This window comes from Rhinoraja longicauda, chromosome 6, assembly GCF_053455715.1.
Source record: "Rhinoraja longicauda isolate Sanriku21f chromosome 6, sRhiLon1.1, whole genome shotgun sequence".
Classification (NCBI taxonomy): domain Eukaryota; kingdom Metazoa; phylum Chordata; class Chondrichthyes; order Rajiformes; family Arhynchobatidae; genus Rhinoraja; species Rhinoraja longicauda.
The window spans coordinates 45,494,206-45,519,475 of record NC_135958.1 but is presented as its reverse complement, the minus strand read 5'-3'; the positions used below and the strand labels follow the sequence as shown (position 1 = coordinate 45,519,475).

General features: G+C 45.8%; 1 protein-coding gene across 1 annotated transcript in view; it reads right to left on the bottom strand.

Moving 5' to 3' along the window:
• The window catches only part of glp2r (glucagon-like peptide 2 receptor), an 86,812-nt gene that overhangs the window by 16,463 nt on the left and 45,079 nt on the right, over positions 1 to 25,270 (bottom strand). Inside the window, exons 8-10 of the mRNA XM_078401568.1 lie at positions 19,399 to 19,459; positions 14,766 to 14,835; positions 12,167 to 12,255 (exon numbers count right to left, since the gene is read on the bottom strand). Of these exons, the coding sequence (XP_078257694.1) occupies positions 12,167 to 12,255; positions 14,766 to 14,835; positions 19,399 to 19,459 (220 nt within the window). The remainder of the gene's footprint in view (positions 1 to 12,166; positions 12,256 to 14,765; positions 14,836 to 19,398; positions 19,460 to 25,270) is intronic.

Here is a 25,270-nt window from a genome sequence, read left to right as displayed (position 1 = left end):
CTTGCAAGGGGTGACATAGAATCAGGAGATGTTGAATCAGTATGGATAGAAATGAGAAATTGTAAGGGTAAAAAGACCCTAATGGGAGTTATCTATAGGCCCCCAAACAGTAGCCTCGACTTAGGGTGCAAGTTAAATCAGGAGATAAAATTGGCGTGTCAAAAATGTAATGCTACGGTGGTTATGGGAGATTTCAACATGCAGGTAGACTGGGAAAATCAGGTTGGAAATGGACCCCAGGAAAGAGAGTTTGTAGAGTGCCTTCGAGATGGATTCTTAGAACAGCTTGTACTGGAGCCTACCAGGGAGAAGGCAATTCTGGATTTAGTGTTGTGTAATGATCCTGATCTGATAAGGGGACTAGAGGTAAAAGAGCCATTAGGAGGCAGTGATCACAACATGATAAGTTTTACTCTGCAAATGGAAAGGCAGAAGGGAAAATCGGAAGTGTCGGTATTACAGTATAGCAAAGGGGATTACAGAGGCATGAGGCGGGAGCTGGCCAAAATTGATTGGAAGGAGGCCCTAGCAGGGAAGACGGTAGAACAGCAATGGCAGGTATTCCTGGGAATAATGCAGAGGTTGCAGGATCAATTTATTCCAAAGAGGTGGAAAGACTCTAAGGGGAGTAAGAGACACCTGTGGCTGACAAGGGAAGTCAGGGACAGCATAAAAATTAAGGAGAGGAAGTATAACATAGCAAAGAAGAGTGGGAAGACAGAGGATTGGGACTCTTTTAAAGAGCAACAAAAGTTAACTAAAAAGGCAATACGAGGAGAAAAGATGAGGTACGAGGGTAAACTAGCCAATAATATAAAGGAGGATAGCAAAAGTTTTTTTAGGTACGTGAAGAGGAAAAAAATAGTCAAGGCAAATGTGGGTCCCTTGAAGACAGAAGCAGGGGAATTTATTATGGGGAACAAAGAAATGGCAGACGAGTTAAACCGTTACTTTGGATCTGTCTTCACTGAGGAAGATACACACAATCTCCCAAATGTTCTAGGGGCTGGAGAACCTAGGGTGATGGAGGAACTGAAGGAAATCCACATTAGGCAGGAAATGGTTTTGGGTAGACTGATGGGACTGAAGGCTGATAAATCCCCAGGGCCTGATGGTCTGCATCCCAGAGTACTTAAGGAGGTGGCTCTAGAAATAGTGGAAGCATTGGAGATCATTTTTCAATGTTCTATAGATTCAGGATCAGTTCCTGTGGATTGGAGGATAGCAAATGTTATCCCACTTTTTAAGAAAGGAGGGAGAGAGAAAACGGGTAATTATAGACCAGTTAGTCTGACATCAGTGGTGGGGAAAATGCTGGAGTCAATTATAAAAGACGAAATTGCTGAGCATTTGGATAGCAGTAACGGGATCGTTCCGAGTCAGCATGGATTTACGAAGGGGAAATCATGCTTGACAAATCTACTGGAATTTTTTGAGGATGTAACTAGGAAAATTGACAAGGGAGAGTCAGTGGATGTGGTGTACCTCGACTTTCAGAAAGCCTTCGACAAGGTCCCACATAGGAGATTAGTGGGCAAAATTAGGGCACATGGTATTGGGGGTAGGGTACTGACATGGATAGAAAATTGGTTAACAGACAGAAAGCAAAGAGTGGGGATAAATGGGTCCCTTTCGGAATGGCAGGTAGTGACCAGTGGGGTACCGCAAGGTTCGGTGCTGGGACCCCAGCTATTTACGATATACATTAATGACTTAGACGGAGGGATTAAAAGTACCATTAGCAAATTTGCAGATGATACTAAGTTGGGGGGTAGTGTGAATTGTGAGGAAGATGCAATAAGGCTGCAGGGTGACCTGGACAGGTTGTGTGAGTGGGCGGATACATGGCAGATGCAGTTTAATGTAGATAAGTGTGAGGTTATTCACTTTGGAAGTAAGAATAGAAAGGCAGATTATTATCTGAATGGTGTCAAGTTAGGAGGAGGGGGAGTTCAACGAGATCTGGGTGTCCTAGTGCATCAGTCAATGAAAGGAAGCATGCAGGTTCAGCAGGCAGTGAAGAAAGCCAATGGAATGTTGGCCTTCGTAACAAGAGGAGTTGAGTATAGGAGCAAAGAGGTCCTTCTACAGTTGTACCGGGCCCTGGTGAGACCGCACCTGGAGTACTGTGTGCAGTTTTGGTCTCCAAATTTGAGGAAGGATATTCTTGCTATGGAGGGCGTGCAGCGTAGGTTCACTAGATTAATTCCCGGAATGGCGGGACTGTCGTATGTTGAAAGGCTGGAGCGATTGGGCTTGTATACACTGGAATTTAGAAGGATGAGGGGGGATCTTATTGAAACATATAAGATAATTAGGGGATTGGACACATTAGAGGCAGATAACATGTTCCCAATGTTGGGGGAGTCCAGAACAAGGGGCCACAGTTTGAGAATAAGGGGTAGGCCATTTAGAACGGAGATGAGGAAGAACTTTTTCAGTCAGAGGGTGGTGAAGGTGTGGAATTCTCTGCCTCAGAAGGCAGTGGAGGCCAGTTCATTGGATGCTTTCAAGAGAGAGCTGGATAGAGCTCTTAAGGATAGCGGAGTGAGGGGGTATGGGGAGAAGGCAGGAACGGGGTACTGATTGATAGTGATCAGCCATGATCGCATTGAATGGCGGTGCTGGCTCGAAGGGCTGAATGGCCTACTCCTGCACCTATTGTCTATTGTCTATTGTCTATTGTAATCAATCCATTACAAAGTATTCAGTGAACCATAAAACATTTATTAAACCCATGCAGAGTGAGCAGCACACCTGTGCGTTCCTCACTTCAGCTCACAGACTCACAGACAAACAACTAACCGAATAAGCAACAAACTATGTCAGTGACTCCAGTCCTACCTAAATCCTGGACTGGATTTCAAAGTGGAATGTGTACCATGCACAGGATATGCGGTGAAGGTTATATAGACAGAGATAAATATGATTGATCTACACCTATGATGGAGTAACCCAGCGTTCGTCGGCACTGGGCCTGTACATGCTGGAGTTTAGAGGAATGGGGGGGAACATTGAAAATACAGAATAGGGAAAGGCTTGGATAGAGTGGATGTGGGGAGGATGTTTCCACTAGTGTGAGAGTCTAGGACTAGAGGTCATAGCCTCAGAATTAAAGGACATTCTTTTAGGAAGAAGAGGAAACATTTCTTTAGTCAGAGGGTGGTGAATCTGTGGGATTCTTTGCCACCGAAGGCTGTGGAGGCCAAGTCAGTGGATATTTTTAAGGCAGAGATAGATAGATTCTTGGTCAGTACAGGTGTCAGGGGTTATGGGGAGAAGGCAGGAGAATGGGGTTAGGAGGGAGAGATAGATCAGCCATGATTGAATGGAGTAGTCTTGGTGGGCCGAATGGCTTAATTCTACTCCTATTCCTCATGACCTTATTACTAATGCATTCTTCAAAATACTCATCATGTAGATGAATTAATTATTCATGTAGGAACTGCAGATGCTGGTTTAAACTGAAGATACACACAAAATGCTGGAGTAACTCAGCGGGACTGGCAGCATCTCTGGAGAGAAGGATTGGGTCAAGACCCTTCTTCTGACTGAGTCAGGGGAAGGGGAAGGGGAGACAAGAGATATAGAAGGGAAATGTGAAAACAACAGATCAAAGCAGACGACGATTAAGGAGATGTAGAATGGTTCATTGTTAGCTGAGGGGAAGATGAGGGGAGTTAGTGCAACATGAAGGGCACTTCTGTCTGAAGAAGGGTCTTGACCCAAAACGTCACCCATTCCTTCTCTCCAGAGATGCTGCCTGTCCCGTTGAGTTACTCCAGCATTTTGTGTCTATCTTCAATGAAAGATTCTCCCAGTTGTCAAGTTGATAATGAAGGGCCAAGACAGAGAATGTCCCCGTCCCTCTCAGCTGGTCCTGGGCTGGTTGTTACATTGCCAGGGCATACTTCCATGATGCTGTCATTGGAGGTTCATGTTAATGGCCATTCTTCATGTAAGAATTGGATTCTGAGGTGCAGCAGGTTGTCAGGGCAATGCTGCAGTGCCTTGTTTTCATGAATACTTCCTCACAGTGATCAGACCAGGGTGAATCTGCTCTTCCCAGGCTCATTCACGGCCAAGCCTTGCAACCTTTAGCAGTGAGCACCTGATTTGGGCTGACACTAAAACTGCAAAAGGGGGAATTAGAAGAAAAAAACCTGAAGAAGGAACTGCAGATGCAGGTAGACACAAAAAGCTGGAGTAACTCAGAGGGTTAGACAGCATCTCTGGAGAAAAGGAACAGGTAATGTTTCGGTTCAAGACCCTTCTTCAGGGGGCTTGCATTATAATATAATCTTGCCTTTAACATTTCCCAGTATCTGGCATCAAATTCATCAAAACAGCTCCATACTCTCTGAGTCCAATCTATTCCCACATTGAGGGAACATTACTTTGAATGAATAAATCATAAGAGTATATACAGAACAAGACAATAAGTATACGAAGCACAGGAACTGTTTATGTCCATTGCAAATGTTTTGTCACATGGTATGTTAGGTTCGAGTTGTTTAACAGTATGTTAGCCTTGATGCTTGATACATTTTGGGTTCAATTTAAGAGTGTTCCTCTCAACGCTTTAACCATTGCGAGCAGATTATCCAGGCATTATTACCACAGTGCATGGATTCACTGACTCATTGAACAGACAGCAATGGGAACAGCTTTAGAATATAAGAGGATAAACATGGTCGAAAACTATGGCAGTAAAATGTGAACTTAATGCAGAGAAGTTGTTAAAGTGGTATATTTAGAAAGGTGCAAAGTAGGAAAGATATCTATAAACTAAAAATCTCATTTGTTTGTTTGTTTGTTTGTTCCTGAACTACAGCCAAAGCAGTACATGATAGGGGAGGGGGAGGAGAGGGAGGGAGGGAGGAGAGGGTGCTGCACCAATGCAGGAGTGGTTTGGGCCCAACTTGGTCTAGTATACAATAAATATGGAGACATTGGTGCTGTTGAGGAACGAATGGACTTGCAGTGTCCATGCATCTTTGAATTTAGCAGAACCAACTACTAAGGCAATATAAAAGGCACATGCAAAATATTCCTTTCTTAGTGAAGGTGTAGAATGTAAGGGCAGGTTGTCACAGATTCAACTGGATACAATGATAGTTAGAACAGTTTGATGCAAACCACATTACAGGAGGGATGAGATGGAATTGGAGAGAGCGGGGCAGGTTAATAAGGTTGTTGACAGGACAGAAAATTGTAGTTATGAGGAAAGATAGGATTAACTTTTTTTAATTTTAGAGTAACAAACAAAGAAGAATGATTTATTTCTCAGTGAAGGTTGGAGAGGGGTGGTGGGAGAGCAGGAAAGGTACAAAAACCAGTGGACAGAGAATCAGTGATTGGTAAAAGGATTGGAGGGGAGTCGAGGAGCTTGTATTTTCACCCACAGGAGTGGAGTTAGAGTGACTCCAGTCCCACGGTAGAAATGGTGGTGGATGCAGAAACCCTCACCACGGTCTGAAGAAGGGTCTCGTCCCGAAATGTCACCTATTCCTTCTCTCTGGAGATGCTGCCAGTCCTGCTGAGTTACTCCAGCAAATTGTGTCTATCTTCGATTTAAACCAGCATCTGCAGTTCTTTCCCACACACTTTTAACGTACACTTGGGTACACATAGAAACATAGAAAACATAGAAAATAGGTGCAGGAGGCCATTCGGCCCTTCGAGCCAGCACTCCCATTCATTGTGATCATGGCTGATCATCCACAATCAGTAACCTGTGCCCGGCTTCTCCCCATATCCCTTGATTCCACTCGCCCCCAGAGCTCTATCTAACTCTCTCTTAAATTCTTCCAGCGATTTGGCCTCCTCTGCCCTCTGTGGCAGAGAATTCCAGCAATTCACAACTCTGTGTGAAAAATTTCCTTCTTACCTCAGTTTTAAATGGCCTCTCCTTTATTCTTAGACTGTGGCCCCTGGTTCTGGAACATTTTTCCTGCATCTAGCTTGTCTAGTCCTTTTATAATTTTTATATGTCTCTATAAGATCTCATCCTTCTAAACTCCAGTGAATACAAGCCTAGTCTTTTCAATCTTTCCTCATAAGACAGTCCCACCGTCCCAGGGATCAATCTCATGAACCTACGCTGCACTGCCTCAATTACAAGGATGTCCTTCCTCAAATTAGGAGACCAAAATTGTACACAATACTCCAGATGTGGTCTTACCAGGGCCCTATACAACTGCAGGAGAACCTCTTTACTCTGATACTGAAATCCTCTCGTTATGAAGGCCAACATGCCATTAGTTTTCTTCACCGCCTGCTGTACCTGCACGCCAACTTTCAGTGACCGGTGTACAAGGACACCCAGGTCTCGCTGTACTTCCCCCTTACCTAACCTGACACCATTGAGATAATAATCTGCCTCCTTGTTTTTGCCGCCAAAGTGGATAACCTCACATTTATCTACATTATACTGCATCTGCCACGCATCTGCCCACTCACTCAACCTGTCCAGGTCACCTCCTAATCTCCTAACATCCTCTTCGCAGTTCACACTGCCACCCAGCTTTGTGTCATCTGCAAACTTGCTAGTGTTACTTACTTCTAATTCCTTCATCCAAATCATTAATATATATGGTAAATAGTTGCGGCCCCAACACCGAGCCTTGAGGCACTCCACTCGCCACTGCCTGCCATTCTGAAAAGGACCCGTTTACTCCTACTCTTTGCTTCCTGTCTGCCAACCAATTCTCTATCCATGTCAACACTCTACCCCCAATACCATGTGCTCTAATTTGGCTCACCAATCTCCCGTGTGGGACCTTATCAAAGGCTTTCTGAAAGTCTAGATACACTACATCCACTGGCTCCCCTTCATCAATTTTACTTTTCACATCCTCAAAAAATTCCAGAAGATTAGTCAAGCATGACTTCCCTTTCATAAATTCATGCTGACTTGAACTTATCCTTTTACTGCTATCCAAATGCACCGTTATTACCTCTTTAATAATTGACTCCAGCATCTTTCCCACCACCGATGTCAGGCTAACTGGTCTGTAATTCCCCGTTTTCTCTCTCGCTCCTTTCTTGAAAAATGGGATAACATTAGCTATCCTCCAATCCACAGGAACTGATCCTGAATCTATTGAACATTGGAAAATGATCACCAATGCGTCCACTATTTCTTGAGCCACCTCCTTGAGTACCCTGGGATACAGACCATCAGGCCCTGGGGATTTATCAACCTTCAGTCCCATCAGTCTACCCAATACAATTTCTTGCCTAATGCAAATTTCTTTCAGTTCCTCTATCCCCCTAGATTCTCTGTCCTCTAGTACATCTGGGAGATTGTTTGTGTCTTCCTTAGTAAAGACAGATCTGAAGTACCTGTTCAAATCTTCTGCCATTTCCTTGTTACCCATAATAATTTCACCCGTTTCTGCCTTCAATGGACCCACATTTGTCTTTGCTAATCTTTTTATCTTAACATATCTAAAGAAGCTTTTACTGTTCTTCTTTATATTCTTGGCCAGCTTCCCCTCGTACTTCATCTTTTCAGCCCTATTGCCTGTTTTGTTACCTTCTGTTGTCCTATGAAAGTTTCCCAATCCTCTGGCTTCCTGTTACTCTTTGTTATACATTTTTTCTTTTAGTTTCATTCCATCCCTAACTTCCCTTGTCAGCCACGGTTGCTTCCTACTCCCCTTAGAATCTTTCTTCCGCTTTGGAAGGAAATGATCCTGTGTCTTCCGGATTATGCCCAGAAATTTCTGCCATTGCTGTTCCACCATCAATCATGCGAGGATCCCTTTCCAGTCGACCTAGGCCAGCTCCTCTCTCATGCCTTCATAGTCCCCTTTGTTCAACTGCAACATTGACACTTCTGATTTAACCTTCTCCCTCTCAAATTGCAGATTAAAACTAATCATATTATGATCACTACCTCCAAGCGATTCCTTTACCTCAAGTTCTCTTATCAAATCTGGTTCATTGGACAACACTAAATCCAGAATTGCCCTTTCTCAGGTAGGCTCCATTACAAGCTGCTCTAATAATCCATCTTGGACGCACTCTACAAACTCTCTTTCTTGGGGTCCAGAACCAACCTGATTTTCCCAGTCTACCACAGTGGCATTACCTTTACAATTCCTCATCTCTATCCAGTGACTCGACCTCATCAGTCCCTATCTCACCCCTCACAAGGGACTAAATTTCATCCCTCACCAACAGAGCTACCCCACCTCCTCTGCCCACCTGCATGTCCTTTCTATAGGATGTATAACCCAGAATATTAAGTTCCCAGGCCCGATCCTCCTGCAGCCATGTCTCTGTAATCCCCACAATGTCATATCTACCAACCTGAGCCTCAAGCTCATCTACTTTACTTCTTATACTTCGCGCATTCATATACAATACTTTAAATTCCTTACTCATCTCACCCTTCACATCGATCCCTATTACACTTGGCCATACTCTCCTATCCCTCTGGACCTTCTTCAAAGCCAGCACAGCCATTATATAATAAACGAAAGAATCAATCATTTAATAATCCCAATGTTGGTACAAAATAAAGCCTGAAGTCCTTCGTTCAACCCAAGATAGTTCACAGTTCATCAGTTAGTGTCGTTAATGTTCAAGAGCTTGATGTTAGTCAGGAAGAAGCTATTCTTGAACCTGGTGGTCACAGTTTTCAGACTCATATATTGTCTTCCAATGGGGTGAGTGAAATGAGAGTGTGGGCAGGATTGTATGGGTCTTTCGGTGGGGGAAGCTCAATACCCATGATGGATCGGGTGGAGTCCGTCACATTTTATAACCTCTAGTGTTCCTAGGTGTTCGAGTTGGTGAACAGGGCCATGATACAACCAATCTTGATGCTCTCTACCTTAACTTAATCTGTACTTAACCTGCGATAACAGTACTGGTGGAATTATAAATGTAGGAAGGAACTGGTGCTAGTTTAAACCAAAGATAGACACAAGGGTCTCAACCCGAAAAGTCACCCATTCCTTCTCTCCAGCTTTTTGTGTCTATCTGGTGGAATTCTCCATTGTTTGTATCACATGAACTTTAAACTGCACCCATCGGTGTACAAGGGTGCACAGTAATCACTTTGATGGAAAGCAGGGGAGTTTGCTTTGTCTCTGGGGCAATATGTAGCGCAAACAAACCTGAAACAACTGATATGTTCCTTCATTTCATTGTTATGGGTGGAATTTGTGGTGCAGAGACATGCTGTCCATATTCTTTACATTGGAACCTTCTCTCAGCTTCACCATTTTGTCTTTGGCTGTAAAGCTCTCTGAGATATCCTGAATTGTCAAGGGCGTTATTGTTTCTTCTTTACTAGTTGGAATTGTGATCTAAACGCGGCACATTGGGTGTAATAGTGTCAGGTGTTAGTCTGTCCATGTTGAGCGCATGCAAAGTGGTCATCCAATCAACGCCACCCAAAGTGGCATTTGGTGTCCTCCATGGGGAAGCGACCACATTGTGAAGTAGTTTGGAGGAAGTATTAATGGATCGTTGCTTAACCTGGAGAGATTGTTTGAATCCTTGGATGGTGTGAAGGGAAGATGTAAAACAACAGCAGGATCTGTAAAAAGGCCATCTCCTGTAGTCATGATAAAATGCCGTAAGAAGGAATATGGTTGGTGGGGATGGAAGAACAGACAGAAGCTCTGAAACTAATGGACCCATGAAGTGCTGAAATGAGAGGACAGAGGAAGATGTGGCTGGTGGAGGAATCTTGTTGAAGCTGGTGGTAACTGTGATCCTGTAGGATGGAATGGGATGACCAGTATTCCCTCACCAATGATACAGCCCTTGGCAGCATCTCCTCTATTTCCTGCACCACTGCTCACACCCCCTCTCCTGCAGGAAAGTCAGTGGCAAAGTTCTCCTGTTTCTTAAGTTCCACTCGTCGGACTGTGTTGCTGGAGATGTTGGCTGGTGAGAGATTACAGTGAGATGGTGACGTGGGGGTGGTGAATCTGTGAAATTCATTGCCGCAGAAGGCTGTGGAGGCCGTCAATGAATATTTTTAAGGCAGAGATAGATGGATTCTTGATTAGTATGGGTGTCAGAAGTTATGGGGAGAATGGGGTTAGGAGGGAGAGATAGATCAGCCATGATTGAATAGCAGAGTAGACATGACCTGATGGCCTGATTCTGCTCCGATCACATGAATTTATGAATTTATGAGGTTAACCCATTCAAAAATGTTCTCAAAGCCTTCTTGAAAAATGTAACATCCTTACTGACTCATAGGAATTGCTGACCCACTATGTTCAAAATGGAAAAGGGGCAGCTGAAAGGTTCCTGAACAATAGGAAAACCTAGAGGCCATTCACAGACTATAGAAGGAGCATGCTGGAACAGCCCACCTGATACTGTACCGTTAACAAGTACCGTTAAAACACTTGTAGCAGAGTATTTAGATCCCGCTCAGAACCATTCAACTATCTCAAAACCCCCAAACAAGAGTGGAAACAAATCATCCCTTACCCTCTGAGAAGAGAAGATAATTTATTTGTCATCATCAGCATTTAATTTACCTCCATTCCCCAACCATCCTGTTGAAGGTATTAGCTTTGAACATAGAACAGTGCAGCAAAGGAATGAGCCCTTCAGCCCACAATGTTTGTTGCCAACATGATGCCAGGTCTAACTGCCTGCCTCACCTGCCTCTATATGATCCATATCTCTCTATTCCTGCACTTCCATGCTTTTATCTAAAAGCCTTTAAAATGCCACGATTGTATCTGCGTCCACTATCACCCTCAGAGATGCATTCCAGGCCCCCACGATTCTCTGTGTTAAAAATTGGCCCTGCACATTTCCATTAAACTCTCCCTTTCTCATTTTATAGTTATGCCCTCAAGTATTGGACATCTCCACCCTGGGAAAAAGGTTCTGACTGTTCACCCTATCTATGTATTACACTTCTTGCTGGATTCAATTCCACAGATGTCATTTGGCTGTTAAAACTATGCCTCAAGGTGGCCGATGAGAGCAAGATAGTGAAGTTAAGCCGGCAACTGACTGATGAGGAATATCATAGCCAAGCTTGATTCCTTACGTAACTTTCAATTATTTGCAGCTCATTGGATCTTGTTAGAATCAGGAAAGCCTGACCAATATCCCTCTAGTTAATATCAAAAAATAACTGCAGATGCTGGTACAAATTGAAGGTATTTATTCACAAAATGCTGGAGTAACTCAGCAGGTCAGGCAGCATCTCGGGAGAGAAGGAATGGGTGACGTTTCGGGTCGAGACCCTTCTGTAATGCAAGGTGGTAGAGTACAGTAACACTGCTTGCACTGCCATCATTTTTAAAACTATTGATTGCAATTTGGTTTCCCACTTAGTTCCATTGACCTAGGCTGAAATAAACTGAGGATTAGCTAAATCCTGAGGTAAGGAAAGGCCACAATGCATCCTCTTATTGTGGGGCAAGGTAAAGTACATAGAAGATAGACACAAAATGCTGGAGTAACTCAGTGGGACAGGCAGCATCTCTGGAGGGAAGGATTGGGTGACGTTTCGGGACTTCAGTCTTCAGACTGAGTCAGGGGAAGGGGAGACAAGAGATATAGAAGGGAAATGTGAAAACAACAGATCAAAACAGACGATGATTAAGGAAATGTAGAATGGTTCATTGTGAGCTGAGGGGACGATGACAATGAGGCGGACAATCAAGCAAATGTCAGTGAAGTTATCAGGAGGATAGTGAAACTAGTCGGAGAAGGAGGGTGGGGGATGGACGGAGAGAAACGGAAAGCAAGGGTTACCTGAAGTTGGAGAAATCAATATTCATGCCACTGGGTTGTAAGCTGCCCAGGCGAACTATGAGATACAGCCACTGCTTTAAGGACATAGAGTTTGGCTGTCAATTGTGCTGCCACCAAAACCACAACGCCAAAATGGTAACAGCAAACCATTTGTTTGCCTTTGTTAAATCCCTTTGAATATTTCTGTATTGTCGAGGCTGACTCTGTTATCAATCTCTGTAAACTTGACCTCTTCCAAGATTTCACGTCAAGCCACCAAACATTTTAAAGGAGGGAAAAAGGACTTTAAACGTTCAGTGAAGTTGTGTCCATTGAGGCCAGCTGGCTCTTAGTGTCAATGCGAGTATCTCATATTTTCATTGTAAATGCAGCAGACCATTCAAAATCATTTGGTTCGGAATAAATCACGTACCTGTATTTGTAGTCGTTAAATCGCCTTTGTTGGGCTTTCAGTTTGGAAAGCAATGTTTTCAAGATTTTGATGAATATATAGAAATTCATCTGCCAGAAAGAATAAAAAGGAAGAAAAATCAAAATGCAATTATTGCTTACAGTTAAATTTTAAACAGGATGTATAGAAATGAGGTAACTATTCAAAAATAAGACGGATGACAGACTGCTTCTTCTTTTGCTGAAGTTGTTTGAAGGAGGAATGTTGAGGAATGTTGAGGCACGTTGGTCAAGGTACAGAGGAAATTTGCTGCTACTTGAGAAGTGAAATGGAATATTCATGTTCATCTGAAGCATTGTCAACCAAATGCAATATCTTACTTGAAAGCAGGCATGGACCAGGATCACTTTTCATTATCCGGAGGGTTATGCCTGGTGCTCAAAGCCACAGCGTTTGCCTTGAACACTGCTAATCCCTCTTAAACCAAGGCAGCCTAGTCTGAAGAAGGGTCTCGATCTGAAATGTCACCTATTCTTTTTCTCCAGAGATGCTGTCTGACCCGTTAGGTTAGCCCAGCTTCTTGTGTCTCTCTGCAGCCTAGCGGAAATATGTTGATTTTTATTACATTTGTTAATAGACAATAGACAATAGACAATAGACAATAGGTGCAGGAGTAGGCCATTCGGCCCTTCGAGCCAGCCCCGCCATTCAATGTGATCATGGCTGATCATTCTCAATCAGTACCCTGTTCCTGCCTTCTCCCCATACCCCCTCAATTCCAGTGTTTAGTTTAGTTTAGAGATACAGCAAGGAAACAGGCCCTTCTGCCCACTGAGTCCGCACCGGCCAGCGATCCCCACACACTAACACTATCCTACACACACTAGGAACAATTTATATTTATACTGAGCCGATTAAACTACAAACCTTTTGGAGTGTGGGAGGATCTCAGAGAAAACCCATGCGGTCAAGGGGAGAACGGACAAACTCCATACGGACAGCACCAGTAGTCGGGATTGAACCCGGGCCTCTGGCACTGAAAGCGCTGTAAGGCAGCAACTCTACCGTTGCGCCACCATGCTGCCATCTCGAGTATCTCTAATTCTAATGCCCATCTATTAATGGAGGCAAACTTGAGCTGATCCAGAGTTCTGCTGAGGATGTCCTTCGTTCCTTCTGCACTTAGCTATCGGGGTCACGGGCTTTCTAATTTTCTCACACCATCCCTTTTCCTCTCTACCTCCTATCAGTTACTCAATAGAAATTACTCTTCAGCTAATTTTTTGTCTCAGTACCTGAATCAGATACATCTTATTTGATAAAATTACATGGAGCATTTCTTGATGTTTTCCAAAATTCCAGGTACTCCATTAAGAGAACATAATTAATAATTTAAAACATTCACCTAGAATTTATCAGGAGAATGAAACCTGTTACTGTGGAAATACGGGGTGTGGGAGGGAGCAATTCATCCTTGATCATGAGTGCTCTACATTCAAGTTCATAAGTTCATAAGTGATAGGAGCAGAATTAGGTCATTCGACCGATCCAGTCTACTCTTACGATTAATCATGGTTGATCTATATTTCCCTCTCAACCCCATTCTTCCCATAACCCCTTACGCCTTAAAATATCCAATTACTTGGCCTCCACGGCCTTCAGTGGCAATGAATTCCACAAATTCACCACCCTCTGACTAAAGAGATTCATCCTAATCTCCGTCCCAAATGAACGTCATTTAATTCTGAGGCTCTAACCTCTGGTCCTAGACTCTCCCACTAGTGGAAACATCCTTTCCACATCCACTCTATCTAAGGCTTTCACTATTCAGTAAATTTCAATGAAGTTCCTCCTCATCCTTCTAAGCTCCAGCGAGTACAGGCCCAGTGCCGTCAAACGCTCATCATATGTTAACCCACTCATTCCTCAGATAATTCTCGTAAACCTCCTCTGGACCCTCTCCAGCGCCAGCACATCCTTCCTCAGATATGCATGACAATCAGCCCTCTGTTCTATTCACCTCTGAATATTTGGATCCATTGGCTTCAGTGGAAACTCACAAGAGGAGGTGAATGCAATCAAGGCAAGGCAACAGCTATGCAAACTGCATGTCCAAGAAAGTCAACAGTTCTCTCCTGTGCCTCATAATCCATGTACTAGTGGTTGGGTAATATTATTCACATCAGACCCAGTCACAAATGAGTAGCATGTAATTACACTAAGTTAGCAACAGGTGACTGTTACATTTGGCCCATTTAAATGGATTGTAGAGCATCAGTGTGTAGGAAGGTACGGCAGATGCTGGTGTACACCAAAGATTGACACAAAATTGCTGGAGTAACTCAGCGGGACAGGCAGCATCTCTGGACAGAAGGAATGGGTGACGTTTCGGGTCAACACCTTTCTTCAGACTGAAGTCTGACCCGAAACGTCACCCATTCCTTCTCTCCAACAACAGAACTAAAAGATACAGATTAGTAGCAGGAGTGGTGAAGTGGCAGTGACCGTGGACACATGAGGTTAGTCCATCCACCACAATATGATACTTCATGATCAACGACTATTGACCCATTTCCAAAATGTTTTAATTACAAATATGTCAACAAGCTGCCATACTTACTATAATTGCAAATATCACTGGTCCCCGAATGATCCACCATATGCCCATGTTGCGATTTCTAACCCAGCACCTAATGCATAAAAATATCGTCAGCATTTTTAACAATCTTCTATCTTTATATTACTAAAACTATGTGTTTGTCGGTGTGTATGTGTGTTTGTGTGTATGTGTCCACCATAACTTTTGTGGTTCGCACAGCCAAAACGGTACACCATAGCGCCACAATGTTTGGCCTACGTTACTCACCATTATCCTGGCCATATTATGTAACAACTCTCATTCAAATTGAAGCTACATTTTTAAAGCTAGAGAGATTTAAAAGTTTAAAAATTTCCTTTCCAACCCATTTCTTGAAGGTCTTCACCCGTGCGCCTGTGAGAGATCAGCTCGCGCTCCCCCTCCCCCGCCAGTATTCAGCGTGTGACGTCGCAATGGGATACGCACGTCTTCAAGGATAGCGCTCTCTCCCCGCCCCCCCAGAGGACCGCCGCCCGTCCCAGCATGCCTTGCTTCTGCCTTCCCCTCATGGTGCAGCACGACACAATCGTGCAGCTCACGACTAACACTGCTCAAGGCGCGAGCCACGACCCGGGGGTCACTCCCCGCCCGTACACCAGTGCACGCACCGGTAGGATCGATGGGCCGAGCCGGGAGCACCAACGGGACCGCGCCTCCGCTGTTGTAGAGAGGATGGGGCGTGTGAGTGGGGAGAACAATTTCCATTTTTTAAAAACAATTTCCACGTTAAAACCCTGCTTACTTCATAGAGTGGGGGTGAGGAGGAGGGGGGTAGTAGGGGTGGGGAGGGGGAAATGGGGATGGAGGCAGGGCTGGGGGGAGTAGGTAGGGGAGGGGCAATTGGGGGAAGGGCAAGTGGGGGTGGGGCCATGGGAGGGGCAAGTGGGGATGGGTAGGGGGGATGGAGTTGGTCAGTGGGGGGATACAGGGGATTGAATGGGGGGGGGGGGGTTGAGGGTGCTACACCAATACAGGAGAGGTTTTGGGTCCAGGGCTCACTCAGTCACACCCTCTCCCCTTCCCTGTCCCCCCTCTACGAGGAATGGGCCCAATGGGTACACTTGGTCTAGTTACATCTAAATTTTGGAAAAAAAACATCATTGCATTACTACTGTTAAATTATTCTATTTACTTCATTTAATCACTGATTGTGAAATGGGTCATTATTTTTTATGTTGTGATCCCTTTTGCTCAGTGTATAAAATCATGAGAGGAATAGATTGGGTAGATGCACGGAGTCTCTTGCCCAGAGTAGGGACATTGAGAACCAGAGGACAAAGGTTTAAGGTGAAGGGGAAAAGATTTAATAGGAATCTGAGGGGAAACTTTTTCACACAAAGGGTGATGGGTGTATGGAACAAGCTGCCAGAGGAGGTAGTTGAAGCTGGGACTATCCCAACGTTTAAGGAAGCGTTAGACAGATAGGACAGGTTTGGATGGATATGGATCAAACGCGGGCAGGTGGGACGAGTGTAGCTGGGCCATTATTGGCTGGTGTGGGAACGTTGGGTTGAATGGCATGTTTCCACACTGTATTACTCTATGACTCCTAGACTCTATGTGGAGTTTTCTGTTTATATTGTCAACCATGAATGCCAGCTCCCAGCCAAGTTCATTTGATCTTTATTGTGTGGAACATAAGTTTCTTTATTTGTTATTGTGTGAGACTCTGTGATCAAAATCTTATTGTCAAAGTTTGGAAGGTCTCTGCTGCATATCATTGCACATGGCTGAAAACACCGTGTGAAATTTGAATAATGGCAGATGTTGAAAGTCTGAAGTAAAAAACAGAAGATATGAGAGGTACACAGCTAGTCAGGCAGTCGAGAGTCAAAGGTATACAGTGTATAGCACTGAAACAAACCCCATCCCTCGTAGAGTTCACTCTAACAATGATGCACCCATTTACACTAATCCTATCTTGCTTCATGGATCAATGGTTGAATGTCTCTTCATTATCACATGTAGTGAGGTACAGTGAAAATCGTTTTTGCATACATTATCACATTTGTACATTATCACAATACATAAACACAATCCCAGATTAAGTAAAAAATGTATAGAAATAATCCGCTGAGACTATATACACGAGTCTCCAGGTTCTAGCACCATATTCAGAGTGCAAGTTGCGCTAAAGGCCATCAAGGCACATGGTCCTGGCGGCATTGCAGGGTTGGCCTGGCCAAGTGAAGTTGTAGGCGTCCTCCATCACTGCCTCACCGCTCCGTGCTGTGGCTGTGTCAGATCCTTGCGCTCGGTCTCCTGGAGCGACGCCTAATCCAGTTGAGGACCAGGCTGCTGTAGGGCTTCCAGCCGCCACCCCGACCCAGACCGGCCAGCGATCCGTCATCCCTCTTGTGCCATGGCCGTCATTCAGCCTTAGTGCCCGGGGGCGCTCGCTGCAGTCGGCCTTGAGGGCGCGGTTCCTCTTACCGACCCACCACAGCCGACTCCCTCCTCTCCCCTCTCCAGTTCTCCAGTCCTCGGGGTCAAACAGGGACAGGGTGTGGCAGCTTCCCCCTTCATGGCGGGTTTCCCCGGTCCGTGGTGGGCGAGGCAGGCGTGCTGCCGGGGATAGCCGACGCTCCACCGGCTGCGTACTGCACCACCGTCTGCCATGCGGCTCTACGGTCTACCGTGCGGCTTCACCCTCCGCCGTGCTAAACCACCGTCTGCCTTGCGGCTCCACTGTCTGCCATGCAGCTCTACAGTCTGCGTACTGCACCGCCGTCTGCCATACTGCTCCACCGTCTGCGTACTGCTCCACTGTCAGCCATGTGGCTCCACTGTCTGCTATGCGGCTCCACCATCTGCCGTGTTGAACCACCGTCTGCCGTGCTGCTCCACCGTCTGCCGTACTGCTCCACTGTCTGCCGTACTGCTCCACTGTCTGCCGTACTGCACCGCCGTCTGCCGTGCTGCTCCACCGTCTGCCGTACTGCTCCACTGTCAGCCATGTGGCTCCACTGTCTGCTATGCGGCTCCACCGTCTGCCGTACTGCTCCACTGTCAGCCATGTGGCTCCACTGTCTGCCATGCGGCTCCACCGTCTGCCGTGTTGAACCACCGTCTGCCGTACTGCTCCACTGTCTGCCATGCGGCTCCACTGTCTGCCATGCGGCTCCACCGTCTGCCGTACTGCTCCACTGTCTGCCGTACTGCTCCACTGTCTGCCGTACTGCTCCACTGTCTGCCATGCGGCTCCACTGTCTGCCGTACTGCACCGCCGTCTGCCATACTGCTCCACCGTCTGCGTACTGCTCCACCGTCAGCCATGTGGCTCCACTGTCTGCCATGTGGCTCCACTGTCTGCTATGCGGCTCCACCGTCTGCCGTGTTGAACCACCGTCTGCCGTACTGCTCCACTGTCTGCCGTACTGCTCCACCGTCTGCCGTACTGCTCCACTGTCTGCCGTACTGCTCCACTGTCTGCCGTACTGCTCCACCGTCTGCCGTACTGCTCCACTGTCTGCCGTACTGCTCCACCGTCTGCCGTACTGCTCCACTGTCTGCCGTACTGCTCCACCGTCTGCCGTACTGCTCCACTGTCTGCCGTGCTGCTCCACCGTCTGCCGTGCTGCTCCACTGTCTGCCGTACTGCTCCACTGTCTGCCATGTGGCTCCACTGTCTGCCTTGCGGCTCCACTGTCTGCCGTACTGCTCCACTGTCTGCCGTACTGCTCCACTGTCTGCCGTACTGCTCCACTGTCTGCCGTACTGCTCCACTGTCTGCCATGTGGCTCCACTGTCTGCCGTACTGCTCCACTGTCTGCCGTACTGCTCCACTGTCTGCCGTACTGCTCCACTGTCTGCCGTACTGCTCCACTGTCTGCCGTACTGCTCCACTGTCTGCCGTACTGCTCCACTGTCTGCCGTACTGCCCCACTGTCTGCCGTACTGCTCCACTGTCTGCCGTACTGCTCCACTGTCCTAATCTTCTCACATTTTCATCAGCTCCTCTGATTCTGCCACTCACCTGTGGCAATGAATTCCACAGATTCACCACCCTCTGACTAAAGAAATCCCTCCTCATCTTCCTAAGGGAACGTCCTTTTATTCTGAGGCTGTGGCCTCTGGACTTAGACTCTCCCACTAGTGGAAACATCCTCTCCACATCCACTCATTCCAGGAGGAGGATGATGGACTGTGAAAATAATGAAAATAATGGTCCCGATACAATGAGGAAGTGGGATGAGGGAACTGTTGTGGGATGAGGGAACTGTTGTGGGATGAGGGAACTGTTGTGGGATGAGGGAACTGTTGTGGGATGAGGGAACTGTTGTGGGATGAGGGAACTGTTGTGGGATGAGGGAACTGTTGTGGGATGAGGGAACTGTTGTGACACAAATCATTTCTACTTGGATATATCTGTGGACTTCAAATAAATGTTAGCTGGAACAGGACTAAACACTGTAGTAAACCTTGACTTGAGGATAACATGGGATTTCAAATGAGAATAATATTTATGAAGAAATAGAGGCAGCAAAGGAGAAAATCACATGAGGTGAAGGAGAGCTCAAGTGAAACGTTGACTTGAATACTGTCCAGGAAAGCTCAAGTCTCTTTCAAGGGCTTAAAATATTAACATAATCTAGCTATTAATTATTTGTCTTACCATTCATTCTCATAGATAATCTTTGATATTGTCCAAGGTATGACAAACAATAGTGGGAACACTGAAAGACAAAAGATATATATGTTCACTTCACACCATGGTTACTTATCGAGTTACACTCGAGATTCAGCTGGAAAGCAACACAAGCCAAAGTTGATTATTTTGTGCATTAGACAAGTCAAGGTTTGTGTAAGACTGTGGAGCTAAAGCGAATGCCTTCTAATTCTATAAATGCCAGTCGATACCTTGGGAGAGCAGAAACCCCTCACATATTATCACTTCCCAGGTTGTCACTTGAAACTAAGGGTAAGTGGGGCTACACGTTTGCAAGCATGTGCTGCCCCACCATGAACAAGTGTTAGGCCACTCATGGACAAGCATGGCTTCATAATGCTTCATACATATTAATAATAATAATAATAATAAACATTTATTTTTTATAGCGCTTTTCCAAATGCTCAAAGACGCTTTACAAAAACAGTCAAGACATAAAAACAAACAGACAAACTGTCCTGATGGAGAAGCGGCGAACAAATAGCGCCAGCGTCCTCTCACGTCAGGGTCCGGCAGTAGACAATAAAGAACACAAGACACACAATTACAATTTTTAACACAAACAGCCATCACAGTGATTGCTCCAGGCACACCCTCACTGTGATGGAAGGCAAAGAAAAGTCTTATCTCCTCCTCATTCCTCTCCCGTGGTGCCACGAGGCGATCGAGGCTCCCGACTTTTGAAGCCCCCACCGGGCGATGGAAAGTCCCAGGGCCGAGCCGAGCAGGCCGATGTACATCCCCAGCTGTGAGTGTTCGAGGGCAACTCGCACAATTAACATGAAGAGAGAAAATGTTGGAAAGCCCGGCAGGTCAGGCAGCATCCGTGGAACAGTTAACCTTTTAGTTTTAGTTTTAGTTTTAGAGATAAACAGGCCCTTTGGCTCACTGGGACGGCACCGACCAGCGATCCCCACACATTAACACTATCCTACCTACAGTACATTAGGGACAGGCTTGGGTCGGCTCGCTGCGGACCTTTCACCGTCAGGCGCGACCTGAAATAGGCCGCGGGATTTTTCTTTACCCGGCGGGGGCTTCAATGTCGGGAGCCCTGATGTGCAGCGGCAATGTCTTCGCCCGTCCCGAATCGCGGGGCTTGGGTCGGCCCGCTGTGGACCTTTCACCGTCTAGCGCGGCCTGGCAACTCCAACCGCCTGACCGCGGGAGAAGACGTCAGGGCAAGAGAAAAGACATTCTGGCCTTCCACCACAGTGAGGAGGTGACTGGAGGAGACTCACTGTGATGGATGTTTCTTTTTGTTTTTTGTTGGTTTGTGATTGTGTGTGTAATTGCTTATTTTATTGCTCTTATTGTTGGACAGTGGGTGACGAAATCTCGTCAAAAAGACTTGTTTTTTTTGGATGACAATAAAGGTTATTCTGATTCTGATTCTGATTCTGATTTACACATACACCAAGCCAATTAACCTACAATCCTGTATGTCTTTGGAGTGTGGGAGGAAACCAAAGATCTCAGAGAAATCCCACGCGGTCACGGGGAGAACGTACAAACTCCGTACAGACAGCACCCGTAGTCGGGATAGAACCCGGGTCTCTGGCGCTGCAAGCGCTGTAAGACAGCAACTCTACCGCTGCGCCACCGCGCCAACCATTTGGGTCAGCAGAACTGAGGAAGAGAGGTGCAAAATAGTCTTCAGTCAGAGAAAGGTGGGGAAGGGATGTGTGGTAGAAAGGCAGTGTCTTTGATAGGGTTAGTCAAAATGGCCCAATCGTGGTAGTTACTAGCACAATATGCTTCTTGAGCTATGCTATGAGTGGCCAATGACAAGGTGGTGGGACCTGTCCAGCAGGCCAGATTTGTATGAGTAGGATAAGAAAAAACAAAATATGAAAAATGCTGAAAATATAAGCAAGGTTAGGAAAAGGGGAGGTGCAACGAGACCTGGGTGTGCTTGTACATCAGTCACTGAAAGTAAGCATGCCGGTACAGCAGGCAGTGAAGAAAGCTAATGGCATGTTGGCCTTCATTGCGAGAGGATTTGAGTTTAGGAGCAAGGAGGTCCTGTTGCAGTTGTACAGGGCCCTGGTGAGACTGCACCTGGAGTATTGTGTGCAATTTTGGTCTAATTTGAGAAAGGTCATTATTGCTATTGAGGGAGTGCAGCGTAGGTTCACTAGGTTAATTCCCGAGATGGCGGGACTGACATCTGATGAATGGGTTGACTGGGCTTGTATTCACTGGAATTTAGTAGGATGAGACGGGATCTTATAGAAACGGATAAAATTCTTAAAGGATTGGACAGGCTAGATGCAGAAAAAATGTTCCCGATGTTGGGGGAGTTCAGAACCAGGGGTCACAGTTTAAGAATAAAGGGTTGGCCATTTAGGAATGAAATGGGGAAAAAAAGATTTACCCAGAGAGTTGTGAATCTGTGGAATTTTCTGCCACAGAAGGCAGTAGAGGCGAATTCACTGGATGTTTTCAAGAGAGAGTTAGATTTAACTCTTCATGTAGGCCCCCTCGGTCATGGCTGACCATGGGTGATGCATCCTAGTTGGCTGCTTGCTCCACACCTTGGCTAGAGCAGCGTCGCTTGTGGCTGAAGAGACCAATGCGGGAGTGACAGTCTCTGTGGCAAAGGTCACATTTGTGTGTGGTCTCTGGTTTGTTGAAGTTGCTGCGCTCCTTTCTGCGTGCCCGCTTGTCTGCCGCTGCCTTCATCAGTTTCTCTTCCCCGTTTTGAGATGTTGGTTCAGGATACCTCTCCACCTCGTACGGTCAGCTGCAAGGCTCTCCCAGGACTCCACATCGATGTCGAGCGCCTTCAAATCTCTCTTGCAGACATCCTTGTAACGTAGCTGGGAGCGGCCGATGGTTCTCCTCCCAGATGTCAGCTCTTCATAGAGGATGTCTTTTGGAATACAGCCATAAGGTGGACATGGCCCAGCCACCGCAGCCTGCACTGCCTGAGTAGGGTGTACATACTGGGAAGGCCTACTCGTAGGGCTAATGGAATCAAGGGATATGGGAAAAAGCAGGAACGGGCTACTAATTTTAGATGATCAGCCATAATCATATTGAATGGTCTCGAAGGGCCGAATGGAGCTATTTTTTCTATGTTTCCATGTTTCTAAGTCAGGAAGCATCTGAGGAAAGAAAAATAATTAACGGCTCAGATGGGGGACCCTTCATTGGACTTGAGAACGAGAGAAATAAAGTAGTTGAGGTCACAGCAAAATGTGGTTGAAACCAAGGACATGTCTCTGATGGAGTGCAGATGGTGGATGTGATAAGAATGAGTTCCTGCAGCTGTGCAATTTGTTACTGATGTGCTTCTGACAAACCGCTAAACACTCAGTAACCAGACTATATTTGTAGAGACACAAAGGGTGGGAGCACAGGAATGATACCTCTCTGGACAGCAAGCAAGATGACATATCTAAAGTTAAAGCATTCATTATTGTGCCAGGAAGACTGCAGCCTGCCCTGACAGAAGATGAAAAGCTGCTTCCTGAAATGCTGCTTTGGGTCTTCTTGTAACAGTGCAGAAGGCCACAAAGAGATCAAAGAGGAGGGAGATGATGAACTAAAGTTTTAGGCAACCAGCCGCCATGGTAACGCAGCGGTAGAGTTCCTGCCTTACAGTGAATCCAGCGCCGGAGACCCGTGTTCGATCCCGACTGGGGATGCTGTCTGTACTGAGTTTGTACAGATGATCTGTACAAACGAGACTCCAGGATGGTATGTTGCCTCCCTGGTGCAAGGGCCAGGGATGTCTCTGAGCGGCTGCAGAACATTCTGGAGGGGGAGGGTGAACAGCCAGTTGTCGTGGTGCACGTTGGCACCAACGATATAGGTAAAAGACGGGATGAGGGCCTACAAGGTGAATTTAGGGAGCTAGGAGATAAACTTAAAAGTAGGACCTCAAAGGTAATAATCTCTGCATTACTACCAGTGCCACGTGCTAGTCAGAGTAGAAATAGGAGGATATTTCAGATGAATACGTGGCTTGAAAAATGGTGCAAGGGGGAGGGATTCAAATTTCTAGGACATTGGAACCAGTTCTGGGAGAGGTGGGACCAGTACAAACAGGATGGTCTGCACCTGAGCTGGAATGGAACCAATGTCCTTGGGGGAGTGTTTGCTAGTGCTGTCGGGGAGGATTTAAACTAATGTGGCAGGGGGATGGGAGCATGAGCAGAGAGACAGAGGGGTGTAAAATGAGGGTAGAAGCAACAGGTAGCAAGGTGAAAAGTAAAAGTGGTAGGCTGACAAATCCAGGGCAAAAATCAAAAAGGGCCACTTTTCAACATAATTGTATAAGGGGTAAGAGTGTTGTAAAAACAAGCCTGGAGGCTTTGTGTCTCAATGCAAGGAGCATTCGAAATAAGGTGGATGAGTTGAATGTGCAGATAGTTATTAATGAATATGATATTGTTGGGATTACGGAGACATGGCTCCAGGGTGACCAAGGCTGGGAGCTCAACATCCAGGGATATTCAATATTCAGGAGGGATAGACAGAAAGGAAAAGGAGGTGGGGTAGCGTTACTGGTTAGAGAGGAGATTAACGCAATAGAAAGGAAGGACATTAGCTTGGAGGATGTGGAATCGATATGGGTAGAGCTGCGAAACACTAAGGGGCAGAAAACGCTAGTGGGATTTGTGTACAGGCCACCTAACAGTAGTAGTAGAGTTGGGGATGGCATCAAACAGGAAATTAGAAATGCGTGCAACAAAGGTAAAACAGTTATAATGGGTGACTTCAATCTACATATAGATTGGGTGAATCAAATTGGCAGAGGTGCTGAGGAAGAGGATTTCTTGGAATGTATACGAGATAGTTTTCTAAGCCAACATGTAGAGGAACCAATGAGAGAGCAGGCTATTCGAGATTGGGTATTAAGTAATGAGGAAGGGTTAGTTAGCAGTCTTGATGTGCGTGGCCCCTTGGGCAAGAGTGACCATAATATGGTTGAGTTCTTCATTAGGATGGAGAGTGACTTAGTTAATTCAGAAACAACGGTTCTGAACTTAAGGAAAGGTAACTTTGAGGGCATGAGACGTGAATTGGCCAAGATAGACTGGCAATTGATTCTTAAAGGGTTGACGGTGGATATGCAATGGAAGGCATTTAAAGACCGCATGGATGAACTACAACAATTGTTCATCCCAGATTGGCAAAAGAATAAATCAGGGAAGGTAGTGCATCCGTGGCTAACAAGGGAGATTAGGGATAGTATCAAAACAAAAGATGAAGCGTACAAATTAGCAAGAAAATGCAGCCTACCAGAGGACTGGGAGAAATTCGGAGTCCAGCAGAGGAGGACAAAGGGCTTAATTAGGAAAGGGAAAATAGATTATGAAAGAAAACTGGCAGGGAACATAAAAACTGACTGCAAAAGCTTTTATAGATATGTGAAGAGAAAAAGATTAGTTACAACAAATGTAGGTCCCTTGCAGTCAGAAACAGGTGAATTGATCATGGGGAACAAGGACATGGCAGACCAATTGAATAACTACTTTGGTTCTGTCTTCACTAAGGAAGACATAAATAATCTGCCGGAAATAGCAGGGGACCGGGGGTCAAAAGAGATGGAGGAACTGAGTGAAATCCAGGTTAGTCGGGAAGTGGTGTCAGGTAAATTGAATGGATTAAAGGCCGATAAATCCCCAGGGCCAGCTAGGCTGCATCCCAGAGTGCTTAAGGAGGTAGCCCCAGAAATAGTGGATGCATTAGTGATAATTTTTCAAAACTCTTTAGATTCTGGAGTAGTTCCGGAGGACTGGAGGGTAGCTAATGTAACCCCACTTTTCAAAAAGGGAGGGAGAGAGAAAACGGGGAATTATAGACC